The following is a 25,962-nucleotide window of genomic DNA, read 5'->3' on the forward strand; positions in this document are numbered from 1 at the left end:
TCTTTAATCCTTTAGGAGTTGCAACTATACTTTTACAAACACATTTTAGATAGCAGGCACAGTACAAATGGGTAAGCCTAAAATGGAAAGGAGCTGGGGGAGAGGGTATAAAATGGCTTTAGGCTGTTTCTTTTCATAACCTAGTATTACATGGACGTTATGTTATTCTGTGAGGCTTAGAGGAAAGGATCATATGATAAAAGTAAATTTAGTAACTCCTTCTGACAAAATATGGAGAACTATGACAACTGAAAAGCCTCCTGTAAAAACATCTAGCAACAAATTTTAAAAACATAGAAATGTGTTTACATTATAATAATATTAATAAAAACTTAAAACATTTAGATGGGTTCCAAAGCCAGATGGGTGTAACACTACACGTCTGTAATCCCAGGGACTCAGGAGGCTGAGGCAGAAGGATCACAAGGTCAAGGTCAGCCTGGGCAATTTAGTAAGAACCTATCTCAAAGAGAGGGGAGCGGCGGCTGAGGATGTAGCTCAATGGTAAAGTGCTCAATAAAGTAAGAAAACTATCCAGTACCAGAAGGGCAGGGTCAGGGTCAAGGAGGATGGGTCATCAGCCAGAAGCAAGTGTAGATGACTATGTGGGAACAGAGCTTGGGCAGAGGATGAGTTGTTATATGTGAGATCTTCCTAGGACCAGGACCCTCAGAAGTCTACAGATTAGACTTCAAGGGTAAAACCCCACTCTGCCCAAGCGTGAGAAAATAGGAATCAAGTGTGGCTCTCTTCCACTGAACCCTACAAGACACCTAAGGGTTGATGACTTTGAGCCTCAAATGTTTGGATCGCAGAGGCATACCATCTGCCACAGTAAAAGATGATGCACAATCATGGATATTTCAACATGGGGGGGGGGGGATGATCCACCGTAACTGAGAAATCAATAGAGCCAAAACAGTAAAACACCCCTCCTAATAACTTCATTTAATTAAAATCTCAGCTCAAAACTAGAAAATAAGTTTAAAATTATTTAAGAACTAAAAGAAGTAAGTAGGACTATGAGAAGGAATAAGATATTGTCACACTGATTGACGCATACCTGTGATCCCAGCAGATCCGGAGGCTGAGGCAGGAGGATCCCAAGTTCAAAGCCACCTTCAACAATTTAGTGAGGCCCTAAGCAATTTAGCAAGACCCTGTCTCTAAATAAAATATAAAAAGTGGCTGGGAAGGTAGCTCTGTGATTAAGCACCCTTGGGTTCAATTCCCAGTACCAAAAAAAAAAGTAAAAAACTAGGTAGGTTTTCTTAATAATTAAATATAACTTCTAAAATTTAAAAAACTAATAGAAAATTTTAAAAGTGTGCGGAATGGATTAAAAGGCAAATTGGTCAAAGCTAAAGAGAGTATTAATGACCTGGAAGACAGACAATAAGAAAATAAACCAAAATACACTCATTTTCTGTTTGGTTTCTGAAATCCTTTCAATGTTTGCTTAGAGGAATGATTTTTTAAAAAAGCTATTTTTTTTTTTCTCTGCTCAAGACTGTTTTTTGTAATTTTTAGGACAACCTCCAATCCCAAAAAGAAATAGATGTCCAAATACAAAGAATAGAGATAATTAAAAACAAACAAAAACAACCCCAATCCTCTTTGATCTATTTAATAGAACATTAGAGGAAAGAAAGGCTCAGAAAAATCAAGATCCACAAAAAGCACAATAGGATGTGGCTAAAAACAAGTCCAAATAGAACGATAATCACCACAAATGAAACATTTTTTTTCCCTTAAGAGACAAAGGTCATCAGATCGGAATATTTTGAAAATTCAACTATATGTCACTGTCACTTCTAATAGAGACCAACATCTAAGACATAAAAGAAATGTTGAAAGTTAAAACAAAAATTAAAAGGGAAAGGAATGAAGGCAACCTATGAGGCAAATGCTGTTCTGCCGCAGTCTGGCTGGGCACAATTCAGGAGCCACTTATCAAGCAGACCACACCACAGGAGCTCTTCAGGAATTCCCTCAGAGCCCAACTGCCACCACCGGATTTCCACAAGCCTCTCAACACCCCCCCCCTCCTCCTGCTCTTGAGGCTGATTGGCTGGGTCACATGGGCGGAGCCAAAAAAGTCCCCCAATGAGCAGCTCTGTGGTCTGAAAGGGCGGAGAAACAGCCCAATGAGCATCACTGCAGAGGAGCCAATCAGCTGGCAGCTGGAAGTTTGCTGGGGCCCCTTCGGCTGTGGCTCTCAACACTGTTCAAAACACCAGTACAGCTGTGTTACTATCAGTTAAAACAGACACCTAGGGTAGTGGCACAATTGAAAACAAGGATAGTTTTCTCAAAGGATAATTAAATCAAATTATGTTAACAAAACACTTCATCAGGAAGATGCCTCAGAAGTATCTAGTAACATTTCAGAAAATATGTACCAGAAATTGACAGAATTATAAAAGAAATTAACAAATCGCTGATCATGGAGGGAGAAGTTAACAGAATTGGTGAATTCATCTGTGGCTATTGGACCCAGAAACTTCAACCACATAATTTAGAAGTTGTTGTAATAAAGTATATAGTGCCTGACAGTTTGATAAGCAATTTCTACCAAATATGCAAGGGACACATAATCCCCATCTTATTCTAAGTGCTTCTGATAAGAGAATGTGCAGGAATGTGCTAAATTCATCTCATATGTCTTAGTACTTTTTTTTTTTTTTTTTTTTTTGGTGCTGGGGATTGAACCCAGGGCCTTGTGCATGTGAGGCAAGCACTCTATCAACTGAGTTATATCCCCAGCCTTAATAATTATGACATAATTAATATAATTATAATACCAAAAAGAGAATGGACATTATTATAGAGGGATAGTGAGGTGATCTCATTTAAAAACATAGATATTGATACTAAATAAAGAATATCCAACAAATCCAGAAATGTATGCATAAAATACATCATCACTAAGTTGAGTTTATTCTGAGACTGCAAGATGATTAATCTTAGACCATCTATGAGCTTATTGCATTAGCTGCTTCAATAAGAATTATATGATCATGTCAACAGATGGGAAAAAGCATTTGATAAAATTCAACCCTCAAATCAAACTAGAAAACAGACAGGAACTTACTTAGACAGATAAAAATACCAAAACTGTTAGGTTCCCATCAATGGGACATAATACCTGAGAAAAATCAACTCAGTAGAGGAAAGATTTATTTCCGCTCACAAACTCAGAGGTTTGGGTCCTTGGCCACTGTGCACTGTTGCTTATGGGCCCTCAGTGCGGGGAGGGTGTGGTAGAGCAAAGCTGCTGACCTCATGGCAGAGAGGACGCAGAGATAGAGAAAGGGGAAAGGGACAAGATATGTCCTTCAAGGACATGCTCCTATGACCTACTTCTCCAACCAGGCCCCACCTCCTGAAGCTCCTGTCACCTCCCAGTACCACCACAGGCAGACAAACAAGCCTTTAGTACTTGGCCTTTGGGGGACATTTTAGATTCAAACCATAACAAAGACCAACACAAACAGATACAAATAGGACTGTAAATTATAAAAGTATGTTTCCTTGGAAAGGTATTTGTTAAAAACAGGAATAACATAAGGATGCTCAGGGATGTGGCTCTACTCACTGGAGAATAAGAGATTGCAGCCAGTGAGATAGGACGTCAGGACGTGAGATGAAAGAACATAAAGATGGAAAGAAAGAACCTCTCATCAATCATGCGTTGATTACCCACATGCAGAAAACCCATAAAACTTAAAAGACATTATTAATAAAAGAATTGAGCAAGCTTTGCTAGATGGAAGAGCAACATACAAAAAAATCTATTGCTTTCTTAATACTAGCAGATAAATTGAAAATATCCTTTGGTGGAGAAAGCTTCCATTTATAGTAGCAGCAACATATGTAGGATACCTTGGCATCAATTTAATAAAAGATACATAAGGCAGAGCCAATATTACAGCCCTTTCTTGAAAGACATAAAAAATATCTACACAGATGGAAAGATAAATCATATTCTTGAATGGGAAGACTTAGTGTCATGAAGATGTCAATTATACCAGTCTGTATATTCAATATGGAAAAAGAATCAAGCCTATTTTTGAAGGAAGTTGATAAACTGTTGCTAAAATGTTTATATAAGTCATCCAAGAGGAATTTAAAGAAGTAGAAGGTGAGGAAATTTCCCCTATCATGATTTATTATAAGGTTATTGTAATTAAGACAATGTGGAATTGATGAGGGGTAGAATAGCCCAGAAACAGACCCAGCAAGTATGCAAAACCTGCATATCAAAGAAGTGCTGCAGATCAGAAAAGCAATGCTGGCCACTTGGTAAGAGGTGCTGGACAACTGTTCTTACACAAAGAAAAAACTAGAATCAAGTTCTTTCCTTGTGTACAAAAGCAAATTCCAAATAGATTAAAGGTTTTTTTTTTTAAAAAAAAAAAAAAAAAGAAAGAAACTTGGGCTGGGGATGTGGCTCAAGCGGTAGCACGCTCGCCTGGCATGCGTGCGGCCTGGGTTCGATCCTCAGCGCCACATACAAACAAAGATGTTGTGTCTGCCTAAAAATAAATAAATAAATATTTTTTTTTAAAAAAGAAACTTAATGCTTTTAGGAGAAAATATTTTTGTGAACCTGAAAAAGTGTTCTCATTAACTACACAACAAAAAACCCTCATAAACCATGAAGTTAAAAATTGAAAAATAAACCAATTTAAGATTGCTACTTCAAATTGATAAACCAACAAATAATTATCTCCCAAATAAGTACAAATTTTTCTAAAAATTCATAAGAAAAACACAAACATTCCAATAGAAAGTACAGAAAGGATATGAATGGCTAAATCACAGGAGAGGAAATGGCTGGTAAATACACTTAAAAAGGGTGCACAACTCACAAACTATTAAGATGAACACCAAAAACATGAGATATGATCTTGCACCCCCATCAGATTAGCAAAAGCCAGGGAAAGCCAGTGGCCATCAAGATCAAATGCTGGGAAGGAAACGGAGCCACAGAAACACCAGTGCTGCTGGTTGGAATGGAAATTCTCATAATCCTGGTAGTAAGCAGAATAATGCCCCCCAAAATGTGCACATTTCATCCCTGCAACCTGTACACATTAGACAGAATTGCTATGTAAGACCATCCAGATTATCCAGGTGGGCTCAATGTAATCACAGGGGTCCTTAAAAGTGAAAGAGGGAGCCAGATGGGGTGGCTCATGCCTGTAATCCTAGTGGCCCGATAGTCTGAGGCAGTAGAATAAAAAATTCGAAGTCAGCCTCAGAAATTTAACCAGGCCCTAAGCAACTTAGTGAGACCCTGTCTCAAAACAAAAAAATAAGAAGGGCTGGGGATATGGTTCAGTGGTTAAGTGCCCCTGGGTACAAAAAATATATATGGGGGGGGGGGAGACGAACACAGGTATGTGCTCAGTGTCTCAAGATCCACAAGGAACCAAGACTTGCCTGCAGTTGGTCTTCACCTGGTGAAACTTATGTCAGACATCTGAACTCCATTGTCACTCTAGGCACTAACTGTGATAATTTCTTACACAACTACAGAAAACTAACACCAAATTTCTTTACAAAAGAAATCCAGGAACATCCAGAAACTGACTTTCCAGGGGCACACCACCATCTTGCTGCTGAATTATGTGGTCCTGGGGACTGTGAACTTCACCTGAGAACATTCTAGAAATTCAGAAATGCTTCCTGATTAAAAAGAACGTGTTCATTTGTGAGTGAAATTTATAGGATCTCTACATCTAACTGTCTTCATCAGTCTGGTCCAGAAAATTTCTTCTGCACTGATTTTTGCATTATTTTATTAAAATTGAAGTCAGCTGAAATGACTAATCTTGGGATTTCCCCCTCAACACTCCCTGGGCCTTTAGCCAGCACTGAACCAAAAAGCCATGGCAGTTTCCCGTCCTGAAGTCCAGCTGCAGTCCATTCAATATGACCTCGCTCATCAGTTGATCAGAGTGTGTACACAAGTGCATTCTAGGACCTAATGTGTTCTGTACAGATGGTGTACTGCATTAAAACTTCCTGACCCTTTAAAGAGAAGCTCTTAGTAAAACAAACAGCAAACAAACAAAATAAGTTATTTAAAATCACAATGTTGAAACTAGAGTCTGATAAACACAACTTCTTTTAAAGAGAGAGAGAGAGAGAGAGATAGAAGGAAGGAAGGAAACTGAGTATTTCTACACACCTGTACTGTGGCCATGTTTGAGATTAATTCTATGAAGTGCATATGGAAAAAGCAGCTCTTGTTATTTTTTATACATTTGGCTTTATCCAGAGTTACCCTTTCACTGAATGTAAATATTGATATTCTGAAAATCCTAGCCATCTTTCCTTAATGCTTGTAACTAAATGTCTCTTATATGTAAGGTTGTTCCCAGTACCTAATGAAGGGCTGTATGCTTAATTTCTGCTGATCTGAGTCTTTCTGGGTAGGTCTCCTATACACAAAGCCAAGTTTAAAGTAAAAGTAAACAGAGCCAAGACAACTCTTGTTCAAGAGATCCCTAGAAACCAATCCCCCAAGACACTTAAGTACTTGAGAGGATTTTTGAAAAAAAAAATCCATACCATAAAGCGATAAGCAGATGTTTCCCATATGTCGTTTGCAGATCAGTCCCTGCAGCTTATATGACCTTTTTCTCTTGAAATTTTGCCATTTTAAATGCAGTTATCTTGTATGTCTTTGAGGCAAAACACATGTGACAAACAAGCTGAGTTTAAACTGCTCTTGAAATCGTGCAGAAATTGGGGATTTAAATTTGCAAGGCTACTTTCTAAACTCTCCAGGGCATAGCTTCCAGATCATTCTTCTGACACTCACCTTTGTGGCTCAGGAATGTGGGCACATTCCTCTGCACGCCTTTTTGGTTCAGTTTCACAGAGTTTTCCAGGTTCCCTCTATGACCCTGCTGGCTTTTCACTTCAACATCAAGGATTCTTGATCAGAGCCATTTCCTTCTCAAGGATGTGGTCTGTGACTGTCCCTCAGGTGGCATGACTTGGGAAAAATGTTCATAAGGTAATAATGCTGATTATATCACATTATTATTAGGGTATCAGTTTAAATCAAGCTTTAAGTGATTTTTGAGAACAAGATGCTCTGTGATTTTGTGTGTTTGTTTTTATACCAGGGATGGAATCCAGGGGCGCTTAACCACTGAGCCCCAGCCCCAGCCCTATTTATTTGTTTGTTTGTTTGTTTGTTTTGGAGACAGGTTTATCTAGGGCCTCCAACTTGCTGAGGCTAACTTTGAACTTTCGATTCTCCTGCCTCAGCCTCCCAAGTTGCTGGGATCGCAGGCGTGTGGCGATGCTGTGTGTTTTCAACAGAAGTGGTGGCTGGGGTCTGTACTATTGCGTGTGTGAGTACAGAGGAGTTGCTTTGGCAATGTGGCATTTCTGTGGTTGGGGGCTGGTGACATTGCCACTCCCTTGTGTCTCCTCCACAGGAAACACCATGTTGCTGAGGGTGTTGCCTGCCGTGTGTGAAGAACAGCCTCAGCCCATCCACCGACACCTGACAGGGCTCCTGGCCTTGATGCCTCAGCTGGAGCAACCAGAGCAGTACCATCTCCTGCGGCTTCTGCACGTGGCAGCGAGGAGGCGACAAGTGGAGGTAAGAAGTGTGTTCAGACGCCGTGGTCCACACAACCTGCATGGTTCTGGATGGTGGGACAGGATGTGAGCACAGTGTTCCCTCACCCATCTCCACAGGAAGGCCTTCACCTCCTTAGTTAGGATTTTATGAGCTCATGTAAGTATACACACAGGTGTATTTGGTGAGGAACTGGCTCATGCAGTAATGAGGCCAAGCTGTCCCATCTGTTGTCTGAAAGATGGAGACCCAGGAAAGACAGTGACGCAGTTCAAGAGCACACTCCTGAGAACTGGAGGACCGATGGTGTCCAGCCCTGTCTGGGGGCAGCAGAACACCAATGTTCCTGCTCAAGCAACAAGGCAGAGCCACTCTCCCTTCCTGCAGCTTTTTGTTCTATTTAAGTCCCCAACCATTGGATGGTGCCCTCCTGCAATGGAAGGGCAATCTGCTTGAGTCAGTCTACCCACTAAAGTGCTGATCATGTCCCAAAATATTTTCACAGGCCCTTTCGGAAATAGCGTTTATGCAAATGTCAGAGCATTGAGACTCAGTCAAGTGGACACATAGTTAACCACCATGGGTAGTAAAAGTCACCAAGTGCAAACTTGTAGCCATTGAAGGATGACTTTCCCACCAGTCTAACAGGGCTAAGTAGGATGCCTGTTTTACCCCTGGAGCTGCTCCTGACCTGGAGGACACCCAGAGAGGAGCTAGAGGGTGCCAGGAAGGAGGAAGTGGAATTGGATTCTGAAGGATTCCAACACACATGCTTAGCCAAGATGGATGGTGAACCCCAGGCTGTATCAATTACAGTGGCACCTGTGCTCCCTCCCCCTAGAGTGTCAATATTTGGCATCAGGGGATGGATGGGTGCAGGCAGTCATTTACCGTGGACAGTATATAGAAGGGAAGCTTAGGAAATGACCATGTGAGTATAGGCTGCCAATTCAAAAGGGCCAGAGAAAACCAGGAGAATTAAAAAAAAAATACACACACACACACACACAGTAAGAATAAAGAAATGAAAGGTATGTAACGAAATAGTAGAAAGGACAGGGTGCTGGAGGAAGCTAGGGAAAGTGTTCCATTGCGCAAGTGGAGGAGTTGGTTTCAGAAAGGATCGAGGATGGAAAGGAAGGTTGAAGGTACAGTGCTGTGTGGGGTGAGGAGTGGCCTGGTCCCCTCAAGGGAGGCCACTGAGTGGACTCCCAGGGGAGGTGCATTCATCAGCTACAGGAGCTATGATAAAGCACACCAACTTAGTGGTTTAAAGCAACACGAGTTTTTATCTTTAGAACTCCGCAGGTCAGGATCAGCGGGGCTGATTCCCTCTGGGGATCTGGGGATCTGTTGTCCTTTCTGACTTCCAGATGTGGCTGGTGTTCCGTGGCTTGTGCCTTCAACTCTCATTCCTGCTCTTCTCATCCTGTCTCCATCGCTGCCTCTGGTACCCTCTTCTCCCTCCCTCCTAGGAGGATGCTTTTGGCCACACGGGGGCTGTCCAGATACTTCAGGCTTATCTGCCCATCTCAGGATCCTTAACTTTATCCCATCTACAGAGTTCCTTTGGCCACACAAAGTAACACACCTGCAGGTTCTGGGGACTGAAACATGGATATCTTTGGGGGACCATTATTCTTCATACCACAGGAGGAGCCTGGGGACCAGGTGATATAGAGAGAAGGGAGGAGTGACCCAAAGGCCAAACATGGCTTCACAGACAACTGATGTGCCATTCTATCTGCACATTGAGAGCAGGAGCAAAGCACACATCGTAGGGGGTGGGTTCAGTAGAAGTTCCAGAGGGATCTGAGGAGAGGATCATAATTCAAGTTGTTTCCCAGAGTAAAGGCTGGATATGAAGGTAAATGAAGACAAAAGGAGGCTCACTTAAAGGATGAAAAGGGAAAAGGGCTGGGGGCCACCCACCCCATATGGTGGGATGCAAGAGAGAGAGGACCCCCCCCCCACCATGGTACTCTAGAAGCTTCCATCCAAACGCTGTGCTGCCCAGAGGCCCAGGGAGGGCTTATGAGCCCTGTCCTCACAACCTCCAGAAGGTTGTCTTGGATGAACCCTCAGGCCACCGAGCCTTAACATCCATGCTGCCACACCTGGACGTTTCTTGCTACTCTTTCCTGGCTGTTCCAGTCCTTTAGATGGCAGCTAAAACATGCCGTGACTCTTCTCTGCTCCTTTTTCCCTCCATTCCCATCACAGCAGAGTTGTATAGTGGACTTGTCTGCACTGGCCCCTCTCCTCTGGGCCACCTTGACCCAGGCAGGTGCTTTAGACATGAGAACCTCCTGATCATCCCACATCCCCAGGGCTGGTACTGCACCTGGAGTGGACACAGAAGTCCTTTCATGGATATTGGCTACATGGATGAGTTAGTATTAGTGCCTAAATCTGCGGGGAACTTGATCATTTTCAAGGACTTTTTATTTACATTTAATATCTCATTAAATCCTGCAAATAACTCTGTGATGTGTTATCCCCCCCCCCCCCCCGGTTTTTGTTGGTCAAAAGGGATCCTCTGCAAAATAAACTTGCCCCTCGTCACCTGTGTTGTAAGCATTGAGACAGGTCCAGGGCTTTGAAGCCAGACCCTCTGGCTCCAGCTCCCTCCTCTCCTGACCTGGGGAGGTCACTGAGTCCCTCCCACTTGAGAAGCTGCAAGGGGGTTCTCTCAGTACTGGCCCCAGCTGACAAAGGGCACTGATAGTGGCTGAGCTCATGCCATGTACCCGGCCGTGTGTGGGTGTTCTGTAGACATTACCTCATCCATTCCCCACAACAAGCTTTTTATTTTACACACGGAAAAGCCGGAGTTTGGAGAGATTACCAGCAGCGGTGGAGACAGGGAGTGGCTTGGCGAGGTGGCTTTTCACACATGCCTCAGTCTTATCAGCCGGACCAGTTTTTATCTGGGTTATTCCATGTCTCTCTCCAGTCAGAATAGCCTCCCCAAAACCACCCCTTACAGACAATCTGAGTCTGACGCTAGTGAGGTGACTCCCAGAGCCAGACAGGTGAGGCCCAGTGACAGCATAACCTAGTCTGGTTCCAGCCAATGGAATCTCTCAACACTAAAAGGTTGAGGGGCCAGGCTGCAATGTATGCAGCAAGTGGGTGTTCCAGGGAAGTTGGTAGAAGGCGCAGGGCAGTGACAGTCTGAGGGCAGGCTAGACAAGAGGAGGAGGAGAGCTGAAGGCAAGAGGAGAGGGTAAGTACAGACTTGGGTGGGAATTGTGGGTGCTGAGTGTGAGTCCCAGGACCAGGAGGACAGGGTTAGGAGGCCCCTGCAGTGACATGTGGCGACTCTGCTGTTCAGCATCCTTACAGGTGCAAGGAGTTGCAAAGGGAAATAATGGCCCTGCTGGTCTCCTGTGGGCCTTCCCTTCACATGCAGGCTGCCCCCACCTGCCCCTTAGCCCTTCTGCAACTCTCTGGGCCTAAGCTGCCACAGGCTGTGAGATGCAGGAGTGGCCGGTTCAGCTCCTCTCCCCTCTGTCCTTAATTAGACAGTGGGCAAGGGGACAGGAGGAACTGTGGAGGCAGGGCTCGCTGAGAGGAAAGGGAGTGAGTGGTAATAATGAGAAACACAGACTGCAGCCAGGCACAGTGGCCACACCTGGAATCCCAGTGACTCAGGAGGCTAAGGCAGGAGGATTCGAGTTCCAGGACATCCTCAGCCACTTAGTGAGGCCCTAAGCAACTTAACAAGACCCTGTCTCAAAACAAAACACACACACACAAAGAACTGGAGAGTTAGCTCAGTGGTCGAGCATCCCTGGGTTCAATGGCAAAATCCCCAGTACCTAAAAAAGAAAAAGAAAAGAAAGAAAAAAAAATTGCAGACTGCTGCTCTCAACTTAAATCTAGTTAATTTCACTTCAGACAAAATAAGCAGCTAAACAGGGAAGGCTTTGACCCTGTGAGATTGTGATTAAAGTGGAACCTTGATTTCCGAGTAAGACAACTACTGACTCTCAGAGGTAGACAGTGTGGGCCTGTAGATGGGAAATGTGCAGGTATTTCCTATTTCCTGTTGGCCCTTCACACCACCCACCCTCTGACAAGAAGATGGCTCTCTAGGTCTGGAGGGTCAAGAGTAGACCCTCGAAAGATGTTCTCTACGTAAGCTGGTGGGAGAGCTTCAGCACCCCCCATGTTGAACTCCGGGCTGTGGTTGGCTGGGCAGGGGGACCCCATTCTTCATCTTGGCCTTTGGGCCCTTCTTTTCAAGAAACTATTCTTCCCAAGAAGAGAGGCTTCCCTGCTCATGACCTATGGTTAATACCTCCAGAGAACCCTCGGGATCCATTTCTAGGAAAAGGCTGGGCAGTCAGTTTTCCAAGTGGCCCTGATGACAATCAGTGCTGTCTGTTCTTGGCCGTCACAGCCCTGCCACAGTCTAGCCAGCAAAAGGAACAGCCTCTAGCAGCATGTGTGTGCACCTCTGTTTTCCTCAGGACGTGACCCTCTGAAGGGTGGTGCAGCCCTCTGTGGAGTGAGGCTCAGATCCAGAGGAGCTGCGGGGGGTGGCTCCCTGCAGAGAGAGGCTTCTCACCGAGCAGCATAAAACATTCCTCTGCAAATGCCCAGCCCTGCAACTCCTAACAGCGCTGCAGGCTGCCAGCACTCAGGTCAGCCTGGGTGTTTACTTAAAGTAAGAATTCAGCTACCTTTCCTATCCCCTACTATCCCCCCTCCCCTCCCCTCCCCTCCCATCTTCCCTCTCTACCTCCCCTGCTGTTGTTCAATTCTCTCCCTCTTTTTCCTTCCCCCTTGCCCCTCATAACCTCTTATAATTTTATGTATCATTGAAGGTCTCCTACCATTTCCATGTGCTTTTAGCAGAATACAACAGTCACTAATATGGCATTATGTAAAAATGTGAATATGTAACAGATGTGATTCTGCAATCTGTATTTGGGGTGAAAATGGGAGTTCAAAACACAATTTGAGTCAAATGTATGAAAGATGATATATCATGAACTATGTAATGCTTTAAATAATCAATAAAAAAAAAAAAGAATTCATCCACGGAACATCAAGAAGAAGGAGCCATGTAATACACAGACCTCTCTCAAACAGCCCTTGGAGCCGAGCCCTGGTTGTCAATGACATGTTTTTTTCATTGTGGTGGGAATGACTTATAAAGGAAAGGGTGGCAATCATTTTGTAGATTTCTTGAGATTCATGAATTTAATGCCAGTCAAACTGATTGAGAGAGAAAGTTGGGCTTCAGGGTTAATTTAAGAGGCAGTGTGAGGGTGCCCACGCGTCTCCCTTTCACTCCACACACAGGAATTTAAATGTCTTTCACTGCCAATTAAGTTATGGCATGGTCTTCAGAGGACCCTGTCCTTACGGTGCCCATGGCCTGGAGAGATGAATCCACAAAACTTGAACTCAATGACTGAACACTAAGCTCATGAACAGCCTCGTGTGGAAGCACAGAAAAGTGGGCCATGACCATAGCCGTCCAGGCTGGGGCCCCGTCCACTGGCTGTGGAGGGCTCTGGTCTGCCCTCCCTCTCATGTCCCATCCCTACCCACTCACTGACTCCATATGTCTCAGTTGGAATCTGGAATGTTCCCCAAAGGCTTGTCCCCAGTGCAACAAAGGTTTGAGCTGGGGTTTTGAGGAGTGATTGGATCATGAGGGCTCCAACCTCATGGGTGGATCAGTAGTTTGATGACATTATTGGAGGTGGTAGAAATTTTAGGAGGTGGGACCAAGTTGAAATAGGTCACTGGGGACATGCCCTGGTGACTTGTTCCTGGCCCCTTTTCTCTCTTCTCTTCCTTTTCTCCTTCTTCCTGCTCTCCTCCACCACACCCTTCCACCATGATGCTCTGCCTCACCTCAGGCCCACAGTAGTGGAGATGCCAAGCATGGCCTGAGACCTCTGAGACCAAGAGTCCTAATAAATTTTCCTCCTTCAAGTGATTCACATCAGGTGTTTTGGTCACATTGAGGCAGTGCTGACTGACACACAGCTGGCCGTAGCCCTGGACTGTTCTTGGACAACACAGGTCTGCTTTCATCAGTCATATAGGCCTGGGTGCTCAGGCCTGCCCAGAGGGCCTTCAGAGGACAAGCCATGCCAGCAATGTGACCTGTATTTCTGAGGGGTGGCTTAGGTGACCTTCATGGGTGAGCCAGGATGTTCGAAAAGACAAAAGTAGGAAGAGAGGGGCAGGGGCAAGGCAGGCAGGGTCAGAGGCTGAGGGCCAGAGCTCCATTCCCTCTGAAGAGCCCCAGTTTATACTTCAGACCGAATAGCCCAGTGGTTTCACGGCAGGTTTGTCAGTTTTGTGGAGCAGGGAAGCATTTGGGCGTGTGATATGCACCTCTAGTGGGAGTCCAGCCCAGGTCCTGAGGGGGTGGGTGGACCAGAGGGAAGATGGAATTTGGAATTATGAGACATCTGTGTTCAGGCACTGTGGTGCCAGTGCCGTGCAGTGGGGCCTCAGGGAAAGGCAGAACAAGTACCCGCTAGTAAACATGCTACATGGCTTGTGACCTTGCCAGGCCGACCTTGGGCCATGAGAGAGCTTTGAGGTCTCTCAGGGAGGTCATGGGATCAGATTGGGGTTTTAGGATAGGTTCCCTGGTGGCGCTGAGGAGGCTAAATAGAAGGCAGAGGCTTGGGGCAGGAGGCCAGCTTGGGAGCTCCTTCCACGACTCAGGAAGGGGCCCTATGCCATGCCAGCTTCCTTCTCAGCCATCTATGTCTCAGTGGCGGCTCTGTCTGCAGCAATATGGGGCCCTCTTTGATTCATGCAGCCAGCTCCCCATGAGGCAGTATTGAAGACCCAGCCCACGGACGTGCCGGGTGTTTGGAAAATAAAGTCCTCCTAATCTAGCAATAATCTCTCTAAAGCCCAAAGCACCATTTTTCTTTCATGTGTGTGATAAACTTTAAGAAGCATCCATCTTTTTTACCACCAACTTAATCAACGTTGGACTATTAGGAATTCAAAGCAAAATAATCTTAACTTCTGTTTATTGGTAAAAGTGTTATTGCTTTGTTTTTAAAATTCAGAACTTCTCTTCTGTGTCCAGCTGTCTGTGTGTGTATGTCCTGTGTGTGTGCCCCCTTTCCTTACTTCTTTTCTTCTTTTTTTAAAAAAAAATAAGTTCTTTTTTAGTTGTAGGTGGATACAATACCTTTATTTTATTTATTTGTTCTTTAATGTAGTGATGAGGCTCAAAGCCAGGGCCTCACATGTGCTAGGAGAGTGCGCTCCACTGAGCCACAACCCCAGCCCCCCTTCTTCCTTCCTCTTTTTACTCTATGAGGCTACAGACACATCCCACTCTTGTGAGGTTTGAGATAGATGGGTTGAAGTTTAAATTTAAAAATGAAGTTAGTGTGGTCAAAAACGCGTGTCACAGAGCCCTCTGTTCCAGGAATAAGTACCTGCGGGGTGAGGGATAGGAAATGGAACTTTTGGGGAGGGGCCAAGAAATGTGTGAGCATTTTCCATTTCTGAAGGCCTGGGTTAGGTATGTTGCCTGACCTGCAGCAGCTGGCTGACACTTGTGCCCTGTGTGCCCAGGTGGTGTCTCTGCAGGACACAGGCCCTCCCAGTTGCACAGGCAATGTTTAGAGGTCACGTGTGCTCCTCACCAGGAACTCGCCCTCTCCTTTCCTCCCCAAGTGCTGGATATGACAGGAAGTTTCCATCTACACTCAGGGTCCTAGTTATCCAAGAACTGTCTTTGTCATGCCCTGTAATGTTACATGTGACTCATGACAGCAACTGTGTTTAATTAACATTTCAACAGCTCTGGATGGGGGTGATATTCTATTCAATGCTACCCAGAAAATTAGATTTGCCTTCCTTTGATTTTTTTTTCCCCTCAAATATTTACCAACCCATCTTCTGGCCAGGCTGTGCGCTGGGCATTGTAACCACTGGCGGAGCTAACTAGTGGTCTAGACCTGCAGTGAGAGGCAGGCGTGAGAAGGACCTGCGCAGAGCCCCAGAAGGCACAGCAGAGCTTCTTCAGGGCCCTAGACCGAGAGGGAAGAGGTTCTGAGGAAGCAGCAGTTAATTGAAGGCCTCAAGAATGATCAGGAGTTGATCCAGCAGATAGGGACAACAAGCCTTCCAGGTAGAGCTAGCCACAGGGGTAAAACCCCCAAACAAGAGAAAGCACAGCCAGTGGGGTAGGAATCACTTCAGAAAAGCTATGTTAAACTTCTGTCTTGACAGCAAGGTCAAGTAGAAGAACTTTAAGAAATGAAGGGAGAGCCGGGCATGGTGGCTGCACCTAAAATCCCAGTGACTTGAAGGCTGAGGCAGGAGGATCACAAGTTTGAGGTCAGCCTCAGCAATTAAGCAAGGCCCTAAGCAACTTAGTGAGACTCTGTCTCAAAATAAAAAATAAAACGGTCTGAGGATGTGGCTCAGTAATTAAGCACCCTGAGTTCAATCTCTGGTACCTAAAAAGGTTTTTAAAAGGGTCACATTTTCTAATATTAATTATTTCATCCTTATATTCATAAAAGCACTGAGAAACAAGAAAAGGCAGTGGTAATATGGTGGAAATCATTTTGCTTTAATAATTTCATCTTCTTATTCTTGTTTCAAAATGGAAAATTGAAGAAAATGTGGAGCTCTTTCCTCCTTCCTTATTTTTATTATTAACATTTCTAAGCAGTATGTTGCCAGTTTGAAGGCTTTGAGTAAAGTCACCAAGGACCTCTTTCATACTTATATTAAGTCCTCCGAACTGCAGCTCCCCTGGTTGTTTCAGGGGATGTAACTTTGCTGGGACACAACACATCAAAACTAGATTGACAAGTAGCTGCATCTGAGCATTTTATAAACTACTCTCTGCAACACAAGGCTCAGATTAAAAGAAGAAGCAAACATCAGGCCTCGAGATTTTATTGTGAATGTTAGGTTCCAAAGTGTAGAGGTTTGCTTCTGTCCCAGCGAGAGTGACCATCCCAGGTGTGCTGAGTTCTGTTTTAATGCTAGACATACTTGCTTTGGAAGTTGATTCTGCTTTACTGCTTTTCTTTGTTTCTTCATTCGTCCCTCCTCTCGTCTCTGTAGGTGGTTCAGAAGTGTGTTCCTTTCCTAATCAGGCATTTGAAGGATGCAACCCACAATGACGTCATCCTAAACATCCTCACAGAGATCTCGGGCTACGAGCCAGTGGCACTGGACAGCTTCCTTCCGAGGCTGAAGGAGATCGGGGAAAGGTTCCCTGGCCTCATCGGACAGCTGGCCAGGATTTATGGAGCTGTTGGGCTTGTGGATGAAGTAAGTTGGGCTTTTCTCTCCATTTCCCCGAATTCTTCTGGCACTTAAACCATTGGAGCTCCAGAGCCTCCACTTTGTCCTGGGACTTCTGGGTTCCCGTTTCTCTTTCAAACCTTTTAGAGGGACAGTGACCTCTGATTTGAACCTTGTTGGTTATGGGGACAGTTCAGGATGTAAGGACTTCCTTGCCTGGCCATCACCTGAGGAAGAAGGGGGGTTGGGATGGAGGGCACAAGGACAGACTCAAATCACTTAACAGCAGTGGCTCATAAAAGGCTTTATTCCATTTCTAGTAGCAGCTCCACTTAACCTGGGGGACCCTCCATAAGTACAGGATGGGGCTCAGGGACCACCTGCTCCCCACAGCCCATAGCTGTCATGTCAGTGAGGCCTGGCTCAGCATGCTTTGAGCCCTCTGGATGATGTCACTTGGGAGAGTGAAATAAACGTTTGTGGATGTTTAAAATATCTAGCCTAAATATTTACATAGTGGAATGTTTCAGTGGAGACAAGAGAAGGCCATCAGAGTTTGTGGGGATTAAGTGAGGAAGAAGGTTTCTAGAAATTCAGGTTCTGAGGGTGTGCATGCACATGCACACACAAAACGTGTCTCTCGTATGGTTTTTATATTAGGATTTTGAAGTTTTATACCCTTAAGTGCAAATATATCATTGACTGAAGTTTTCATTTAATTCACTTGCGCATAATTAGCTATTAGATAAACACAAAATCATCCAACTTTTAAAAGGAATTTTGTGGTTCATCAAGTTCAATCCCTTGATTCTGTACAAGATAAAAAAATTAGAAACAGAAAGATTATATGACTTACCCACACGTAGACTGAGCCAGTTAATGACCCAGTTGGAGTCAGCTCTTTAATATCCTTAATATTTCTTTTCAAATGTTGTCTTAAAAATGAATCTTTGGTGCCATTCTGTTTTATTTCTGCTGAGAGTTGTGGGAAGCTCATGAGTCCTGGGCTTCCTTCTGATTCAGAACCCCTCTCCAGCCTCCCAGAAGGGGATCACTTGCCCGAGCAGCCCACTCGTGCCATGTGAGATGTCCTGGACAGGGTCCCCTGCTGTGGACTTGCTGCTTAGTGTAATCCCCTCATTGCTATTGGGATTGTCCTGCACCTAACACCCTCTGCCTTCCGGTGTGCTTGCCCTGCCTGGCACCCTGGGACTTGCTGGTGCTAGGAGGACTTGCTGCTGTGTGTTTTGGGGACGCCTCAGCTGTCATCTGCTTGATAGACTCTGCTGATCTTGCAGATCTTTGCAAAGACCAAAAATGCAACCTCTGAGATTGAGACCCTAGAACCTTAAAAAAAAAAGCACCTCAATAGCAGTTCTTTTAGTCACAAACAATCTATGATGCATTAATATGTAGCAATGCATATTGGAGGGGACTACAGCTCCTATGAAAATTGTAATTTAAAAATCTAAAACAACATTACCCACGTGCAGCCCACGACATGCAGTCATGCTGCCATAGGGGTATCTCAGTGGAGGCTAACCTGAGAGTGTTCTGGTGGTCACATTCGTGTGATGCTCAGTGGGTACAGGGAAGGGCAGAGGGACCAAGTTACCTGAGGATACCTGTTCCCTGGGCATCCTTGGGGGAGAGTCCCAGGACCTGAGGAGAACTCTGCAGACTCTCATGTCCTTGTGTAAAATGGTACAGTATTTGCCTAAAGTCCTCACACATCTTCCTGTGTGTTCTACACCCTCACTATATGACTTATGATACTGACTGTAGTATAAATCATCATCCTATATTGTTTAGGGAATAATAATTTTTTAAAATCTTCACATATTCAGTATAGGCAAAATTTTTTCCAAATATTTATCCACAGTTGGTCAAATACCATGAATGCAGAACCCACAAAACACCGAAGGAGGAGAGTGATTTATATCAGAATTCAATCCTGTTTGCTTTTCGCCCTCCAAACAAAATTTTCTGGAAGTTCTGATTGCCTCAACAATCAGCAGAGAACAATTATCCATCAAATAATTGTCAAATATAACTATGTAGCAGGATTACATGGGGGAGATTTTAAGTAAGTCTTGGGCCCCATAGAATAGCCACTAAATCAAAATCTCCAGGAAAGGGGCCCAGGAATCTGGATTTATGGGAATATCTGCCAGGGCAATTCTGCCATAGCTATTTGTAGCTCATTCCTTGGGAACCCCCGACATACAGGGTTTAAAGGGATAGACTCAGAATCATGCCTTACCCATCACCCATCCTTCCCTCTTCCAGGAGGTACCACTAATCAGTTTAATAATTTTCTAGATGACTGATATAGCAATGTAGACTAGGTTTGATAGAGAGTAACAGAAAAAGCCAACAACAGTAAGTTAAACAGAAACAGGCACCCATTTCTCACACACAATGTCCCAGCAGCCATCTGTTCAGAGCTCCACATTTCAAAAGCACAGCTTCCTGCCTTCTTGTGCTGCTCTCCCTGAGAACACCTAGGGCACATGGCTTCCAACTCATGGTCCAGGAGGGTACTGTCTCCACCCATAGAATCAGAACCTCAGCAGCAGGAAGGGGACAGGAGGGAGGGATTCTTCCTGACAAATACAACCTTGAGTTCCCACCCCACAGGCTGAGTGTCACATGCACACGAGGGAGGCTGGAACACAGGCTGGACGCAGGAGCCTCGTGCCCAGGTTGTGGACAGAAGGACAGAAGCACTAGTGAAGGACCAGCAGAGGTCTCTGCAGCTGGTCCAGTCATTTAATTTCTCTGGATCTATTTTCTGTCCTCAAAAACAACAGCATCACCCTGGATACCTCCATTCCACCCGAAATTCTTTGATCAAATTAATCCATCTCGTTTAGGACCAGGCTGATAGAATCACCCACAAATGTCAGGGAGCCCCCTTGCTCAGAAATAACACCTGTCTCATTTATTTCTAAGGCCTGCCGTCCTACCATGTGAGTGTCCTTTTAAAGCTCAGATGTCCCAAGAATAAATCTAGTTGTTTGAGAAGCTAGTACCTGCTTACCTGAAGTAAAATTTGTTAAACTTTATAAAAAAAAAAACCTGTGGAGCAATATCCCCTAAAGAGCAAATTCAACAGGCGAATCGTACTTGTGTGAGTGTTTCCATCCAGATTCTTTCAAAAATCAACAGGAAGTTATGGAGGTACATGGAGAGGTGGGCGTGAAGACAGAAGTCCAGTATGGGGTCCCAGACTCCTATGGGAGAGGAATTTCAACAAAGAGAAAGGCAGAAACTCTTCCCTGAAAACCCCACCACCTTCTGTGTGGAGAGCGTGGGTCGTGGGGAGAGAACGGGCCGTGGGAGTACCTGAGGTGCCAGGTGTTTGGGGTTTTCATGAGACAGAGAACTTGAGTGAGCTCTAGTCCCTGGAGCCTCTGTCTCATCCTGCATTGGTCTCATTTGGTACTCAATTTGAATTTTTTCTCTTTGACGCTCTAGTAAAAAAGTTTTAGTTGTGTTCAGGGGTTCAAAGTAGCAAGTCATTTCTCTGCTGGGATTTAAAAATTTTAGAAATACAGGAAAGTCTTGCCCAACTGTTGAAATGTACAGTTTGGGGCTCATTGGAGCCTACTTTGAGACCCCTCCTTTGCTGCCTGGTTTCCAGAAAACCCCCTGGTTTGATCGTTAGGGAGGTCTGCTTCAAGTATGCAATTGCCAGTCCAGAGATGGCTGTGGGGTGGGTGGGGTCGGCCGGAGCCATGCGAGTTACATTACCCAGGGCTTGTGTCTCATGCTCTGTGCTTGCATGAAGTCAGATGCAAGAACTGCAGGGCTGGCCACTAGGAGCCTGACCAGGCGTGCTTGTCTTTCCAATCAGAGCCCATCTGGGTGGGCAGACTGTTCCCAACAGCTTGATAGCAGCATCATAATTTTCCCATCTGTATTACCCAGCCCAGAAAATTGCATACAAAAAACAAAAGGCAAACTCCTATTTTTCTCTAACCCCCAAATTAACTAAGAGATCTTTTTTGCCCAAGTTTACACAAAGCTGGGTTTAATGTAGTGTTTGTGTCGCCATGGGAGACCATGTAATGACTCACAGACCATCCCCAAGTTTGTGCTTGTACCAAGAACACATCTATTAAATACAGAGTTCAAGTGAAAGGACCTCAGGGCAGAGGCCTGTGCTTCTGGGGCAGCTGGAGAAGTGTTGCCCTTGAGGTGCACCTTCCTGCCTGGTTAAGGTCATGTTTAGCTCTCTATCACCTCTGGACTTGCCCTGCTCCTGTGCCAGGCTCAGTTGAAGCAAAATCGTAAACAAGAAACAGCATTTTTTGGATATGTCCTAGACACAGCAAAACCACATGGGTCCTTTCGATTTCTCAAATGAGGATATTTCAACAGATACCTCTTGAACATCAGAAATGACTTCTTTGTAGCTCCTGAGAGTCCTCCCCAAACAACTCATCAGAGACATCTTGCACAGGGGCTGGCATACGGCGCATGCTCAATGAACTTCAACTAACAACAGAACAGCATCATCAATATAATAACCCTGCCCTGCTGGAGAGAGCAGCAAGGGAAGAGTGGGCTTCTTCCTGCACCATTGCATATTTATAGTTGCCAGTTTTTTTTTTCCTAAAAATACAGGTGCAATCCCACTTCCACTTGTGAAGTCTTCTGTGGGCTCGCCTACCAACTCCGTGACACTATGGGATGCCCGGGGTTGGCCCAGCCCCTCCAGTTTCCCCCCTCTTCCCTGCCTAGGCTACTCCATGCCCTGCCTTCTGTCCCCTGAGCATCTTGTTCCCTTCCCTGACACACTGTGCTACCTTCAGGGACAGCCCCGACCAGCTCCGCCTCCTTTCCTTGGAACCTTGCCTCCTGTGTGAGTCTTCCCGGTTTCCTGAGGCAAGGTGCGTCACCCTTGCCTCTCCCCCAATGCTGGGTTCCACCTCATGATGTTTCAGCTTCTCTGTGTTATAATTTGTGGATTCCCATTCTGTTTTTCCCCCATGAGTCTCTGAGCTTCTAGAGGAAAGAAATCCCACCATATCCATCGAATTCACTTGGGGCCGACAGAATGGGGCAGAACTCAAGGACACAGTTAACTGAGCACTGGAAGGCTGGACTCTCGCTGGAAGCTTTCATTAGATCAAGTCACCGTAGAGTTCTTCCAGGGGATGCAATTGAAGAGGAATCAAAAAGTGAATTCTACATCATAAATGCACAAGCATTGTGTGTCCATGACAGGGACAGGGTGGACAATTCCAGAGCCCAGGCAACTCACCCTCATATCTAACAGGTGAAAGACAACAGAGGAGAGCACAGGGTGGACATCCTGGAAGCATGCCAGAGGCCTGGCCATAGTAGATACGGAAAGATCCTGGCTCCTTGGTAAGTGCCCCAGGTGAAAGACGATTCTGAGTGGACCATGAGAAGAGGTTTCCATGCATGGACTCAAAGGAGGCAGCAGACTGGCTCAAGTGCAGCTCCCAAGAGGAGTGTCCATCATTGGTTATGGCCTAGGGTGTGTCCCCATTCATCATGGGAGCCTGAGCACTGGATGCCACCTAGGGTTGGTCCCTGCATGAATTCATCCCATGAATGAGCTTTACTGGGGGGAGCGTCCACACAGCATTCCATGGTGACTGAGAGTGTGGGCGGGAGTCAGCCCACCTGTTTCAATTCTGACTCAGCCACATACCAGCTCTGTGGCCTGGGGCAAGTAAATTCACCTCTGTTGACTCAGTTTCCTCAACTATCAAGTGACCTAGCGATATTATACCTCCTAAGTCTGTTCTGAGGGCTTAGTGAGTCAACCTGTGTAGAACAGTGTCCAACAAACAGTAAGCATCAATTAATGTACTTTATTGCTGTGGCCCAGGCCTCTCATTGCTTGAGAAATATGTGCCCTCAAACTTGAACCTGACAGGCTGAAATTAATGTCCCGTCCTACTTACGTCCCAGGTAACTGAACTGAAGCCAGGTTGGTTTGTGCTAGGCTCTCCTCAGGGCCTGGGCTGCGGAAGGCAGACAGCAGCAGGTACAGGGTTCTCCCTTGCCATGTTTTGAGCCCCATGCAGGCCCACAAGTCAGCAGATGTAGTGGTGAAGCGGAAATGAGATGCTTTTGAACGCTTTTGCAATGATCTCATAGCGCGTGGAGGGATACTATGGCTACTTGTTTTTCCTTAGCTGGAGATGGCTAGCCTGCACCTGTGGGGAGTCGAGTGGCATCCCCCAGTCCAGCCGCACCATCATGGGTGTTAAATCCTGTGCCCTCCCCCTTGATCCTCTAACTGGTTGGAATGTGCTGGCCTGGCCTCAGGACGTGTTAATTACATCCTCTCTGGGCTCAGAGTTGTGGACACTTTTCAAATAAAGAAGTGACACACATTTTGCCCAGGTCGCATTTCTGTGGCATCCGGCAGGCCTACAAAAACACTTTGGGGAGGAAAAGGAAAAAGAATGAAAAAGGCAACTGAGAAGCAGAGCTCTGCGCATCCTGTGGCTGGAAAACATCCTGTGTAAGGGGAGCTTGGGGGACAGTTCCCACCTTACCTTGCAAATCAAGACTAAAGAATCTGGGGTCACTCCTCAAGGGCAAGAAACTGTGCTTGGACCACAGTTTCCCCAAAGACGAGAAATTGAGTTAAGACTTTAGTAGGCTCAATGGCCAGGGACTCATTTTCCTAGCTGGCTGGCACTTAAAATACCTCAAAATTATCATCAATTGGGGAAGTTATTCTTTTTTCTAAAATGAAGATAACTAGTATTTTATATAACATAAAAATATTCCATGCTAACTATTAATAATACTAACACTTAGCTGGGTGCATTGGCGCACACCTATAATCCCAGCAGCTTGGGAGGCTGAGACAAGAGAATCATGAGTTCAAAGCCAGCCTCAACAAAAGCGAGGCGCTAAGCAACTCAGTGAGATCCTGTCTCTAAATAAAATACAAACTAGGGCTAGGGATGTGGCTCAACGGTTGAGTGCCCTGAGTTCAGTCCCTGGTACCCCCTCCAAAAAAAAAAAAAATAACAATAATACTAACACTAAATCTCTAACAAAGTGTAAAGAAAACAAAATGACTCCAAGTATATATAAACTGTACTTTCAGATAAGAGTGCCCTTATTCCTGATCCTCCCTCCCTCAATTATATAGGGCTGAGTTTGTTGATCCTTTCTGGGTTCAAGACCCAGCGCTGGTAATCGGCACACAAAGAAGAGCAAGATGGGACCCCTGACCTAGAGGAGCTCCCAGGGAATGGGGGTGAGGAAGATGTACAGATATTAGAATTTAACTCAGCACTTGCTATTTCTGAATTGTGAACTGGAACAAGGAAGAAGGAACTAGTCCTTCATGGGGTTGGGGGTGTTATAAGTGGGGCTTATAGGGTAATAGAGGCCTGTTGGGGAAGAAGGGGAGGGGATCTGCAGAAAGCACCTCATTTAGAGGAGCCATCCCCTGGGAAGGTGTTGGGTCTTCTGCAGACCTGAGGAATACTTAGAGCACAGCATAAATGGTGGTAGGAGGAGAGAGGTGGGCAGGATGCGGACTGGGGCCAATCATGGAGTCTCACATTCATTAGCAGATAGTTCCTGTTTGCTTCCTTCTCTCTCTACTCTAAGTGGTCTAGGAAAAAAAATTTTTTCCTTCATAGTGCAGATATGTTAATGTGATCCCATGTACCCCAGAGTTCCCCCAAAACCCAAGAGCCTGTGAAAGGACAAACAGTCCCCTCCAACAATTGAAACTGCAGAATAGTAAGTAATGGTTACCAAAGTTTGATGTTGCAACAATTTTCAACAAAGCCTGTAATTATCAACTCTGTTTGGGCCCAGTTGACCCAGTCCACAAAGGGCCCTGCTTCCCCTATGACTGTGAGCTTGACAATCCCCAGGATGCTGAAGAGCAGGTTGAAGGGTGTTTGCCTGATCTGTCTCTCCTGACATTGAGCCCCAAATGGGCAGCCTGGTCCCTGCACCTTTGTAGAGTAGCCCCCTGGATGGTCTTTTCAGAGGGGACCATCTGGCTTTCTTACACTGGTGTCAGTGAGGGAAGTTGGCATGTGCCACCCCCAAAGAGAACAGAAAGTGCCTTTAAAAATTAGTGGGTTCCCTTCTGAGCCATGAGCCAAATGTGAATTAACCCAGAGAGGAGACTGCACTGACAGCAGCTGGGGTGAAGAGGGTGAGGTAGTTGCTCATTCCAGCTCAGATCCTGCCGCTGTCTTGAGACAGCAGTCCTAGTCCTGCCCCCAGCCCGCAGACCTACATCGCTCTGCTATTTCCAACTACCAGCATCTGTACCTCCCTGCCTCATGGCCTTCCCCAGCTCCTCAAGCTGTTATGCACATGTGAAGAATTACTTCTCCACCCTTTGCCTTTAGCCCCCTGCAACCAGTGTGGGAATTGGGCCATCAATACCCCCACTCCCTCACCCCTCAAATGAGATAAACTTCCCTCTGAATTTCTTAGGAAACAGAAAGTTCTGCTTCCCTCCTTTTCCCACTCTTCCATTCCCTTACTGGTTCTCTGCTGTTTCCAAATGAATGATTTTTCACTTACCTCATTTCAGGGTCTGTCTGTGTCTGGGGAGCTCAACCCAAGACAAAGGCATTTTAGCAGCTGCCCCAGGCCATTGTGATCTGCCCAGGTCTGAACATTCCAGAGTGTACATCTGCAGCAGTGTAGCACGTGTTGGTCTTCTGGGTACATTTGCTTTCCATTTGTTTAGCAAGTGAATATGCCCACTCCCAGCCAGTGAGCACTCTGAAGGAAGGACCTCCTCAGGTCCCTAGCATTGCCTGTCCAAGGACCGGGCCATAGCAGGTGGCCCACAGATACTGGCCACTCCGTACATAGAGACTGGAACTTGGCTGCACACCCGGGCCTTGCACCAGTAGATGCCATCTCATGACATGGCAGGCTGTATGTGAGGAGGGACAGGATGAACACAGACACTGGGTTCCAGTCCTCAGCTGTGGCTACTGGTTTCCAGGTTCTGTTGCTCTGTCTCCTATGTGGTGCCCAAAGTGTGGTCCTCAGACCAGTAGCACTGTGTGTCACCAAGGACTAGGATGAGAATCTGC

At 45.5% G+C, this 25,962-nt stretch overlaps 1 protein-coding gene and 1 long non-coding RNA gene across 6 annotated transcripts in view; one reads left to right on the forward strand and one right to left on the reverse strand.

The window, feature by feature from the left end:
* Positions 1-25,962, forward strand: part of VEPH1 (ventricular zone expressed PH domain containing 1) — a gene marked incomplete at its 5' end in the record, with an annotated part of 221,011 nt that overhangs the window by 51,399 nt on the left and 143,650 nt on the right. For all 4 annotated transcript variants that reach the window (XM_081301834.1, XM_081301832.1, XM_081301833.1 and 1 more), the window contains 2 exons: positions 7,464-7,630; positions 16,697-16,906. In XM_081301834.1, coding sequence (XP_081157960.1) covers positions 7,464-7,630; positions 16,697-16,906 — 377 coding nt within the window. The remainder of the gene's footprint in view (positions 1-7,463; positions 7,631-16,696; positions 16,907-25,962) is intronic.
* On the reverse strand, positions 16,173-22,952 carry LOC308653241. 2 transcript variants are annotated; one of them, XR_014023027.1, is made up of 3 exons: positions 22,825-22,952; positions 17,736-18,226; positions 16,173-17,106 (listed from the first exon to the last, which is right to left on the reverse strand). It is a non-coding gene; the product is annotated as an uncharacterized lncRNA (long non-coding RNA). The 2 variants fall into 2 exon arrangements; XR_014023028.1 differs by lacking the exon at positions 22,825-22,952 and adding an exon at positions 19,143-19,434.

Source organism: Spermophilus citellus, assembly GCF_964194105.1.
Source record: "Spermophilus citellus genome assembly, chromosome: 7".
NCBI lineage: Eukaryota > Metazoa > Chordata > Mammalia > Rodentia > Sciuridae > Spermophilus > Spermophilus citellus.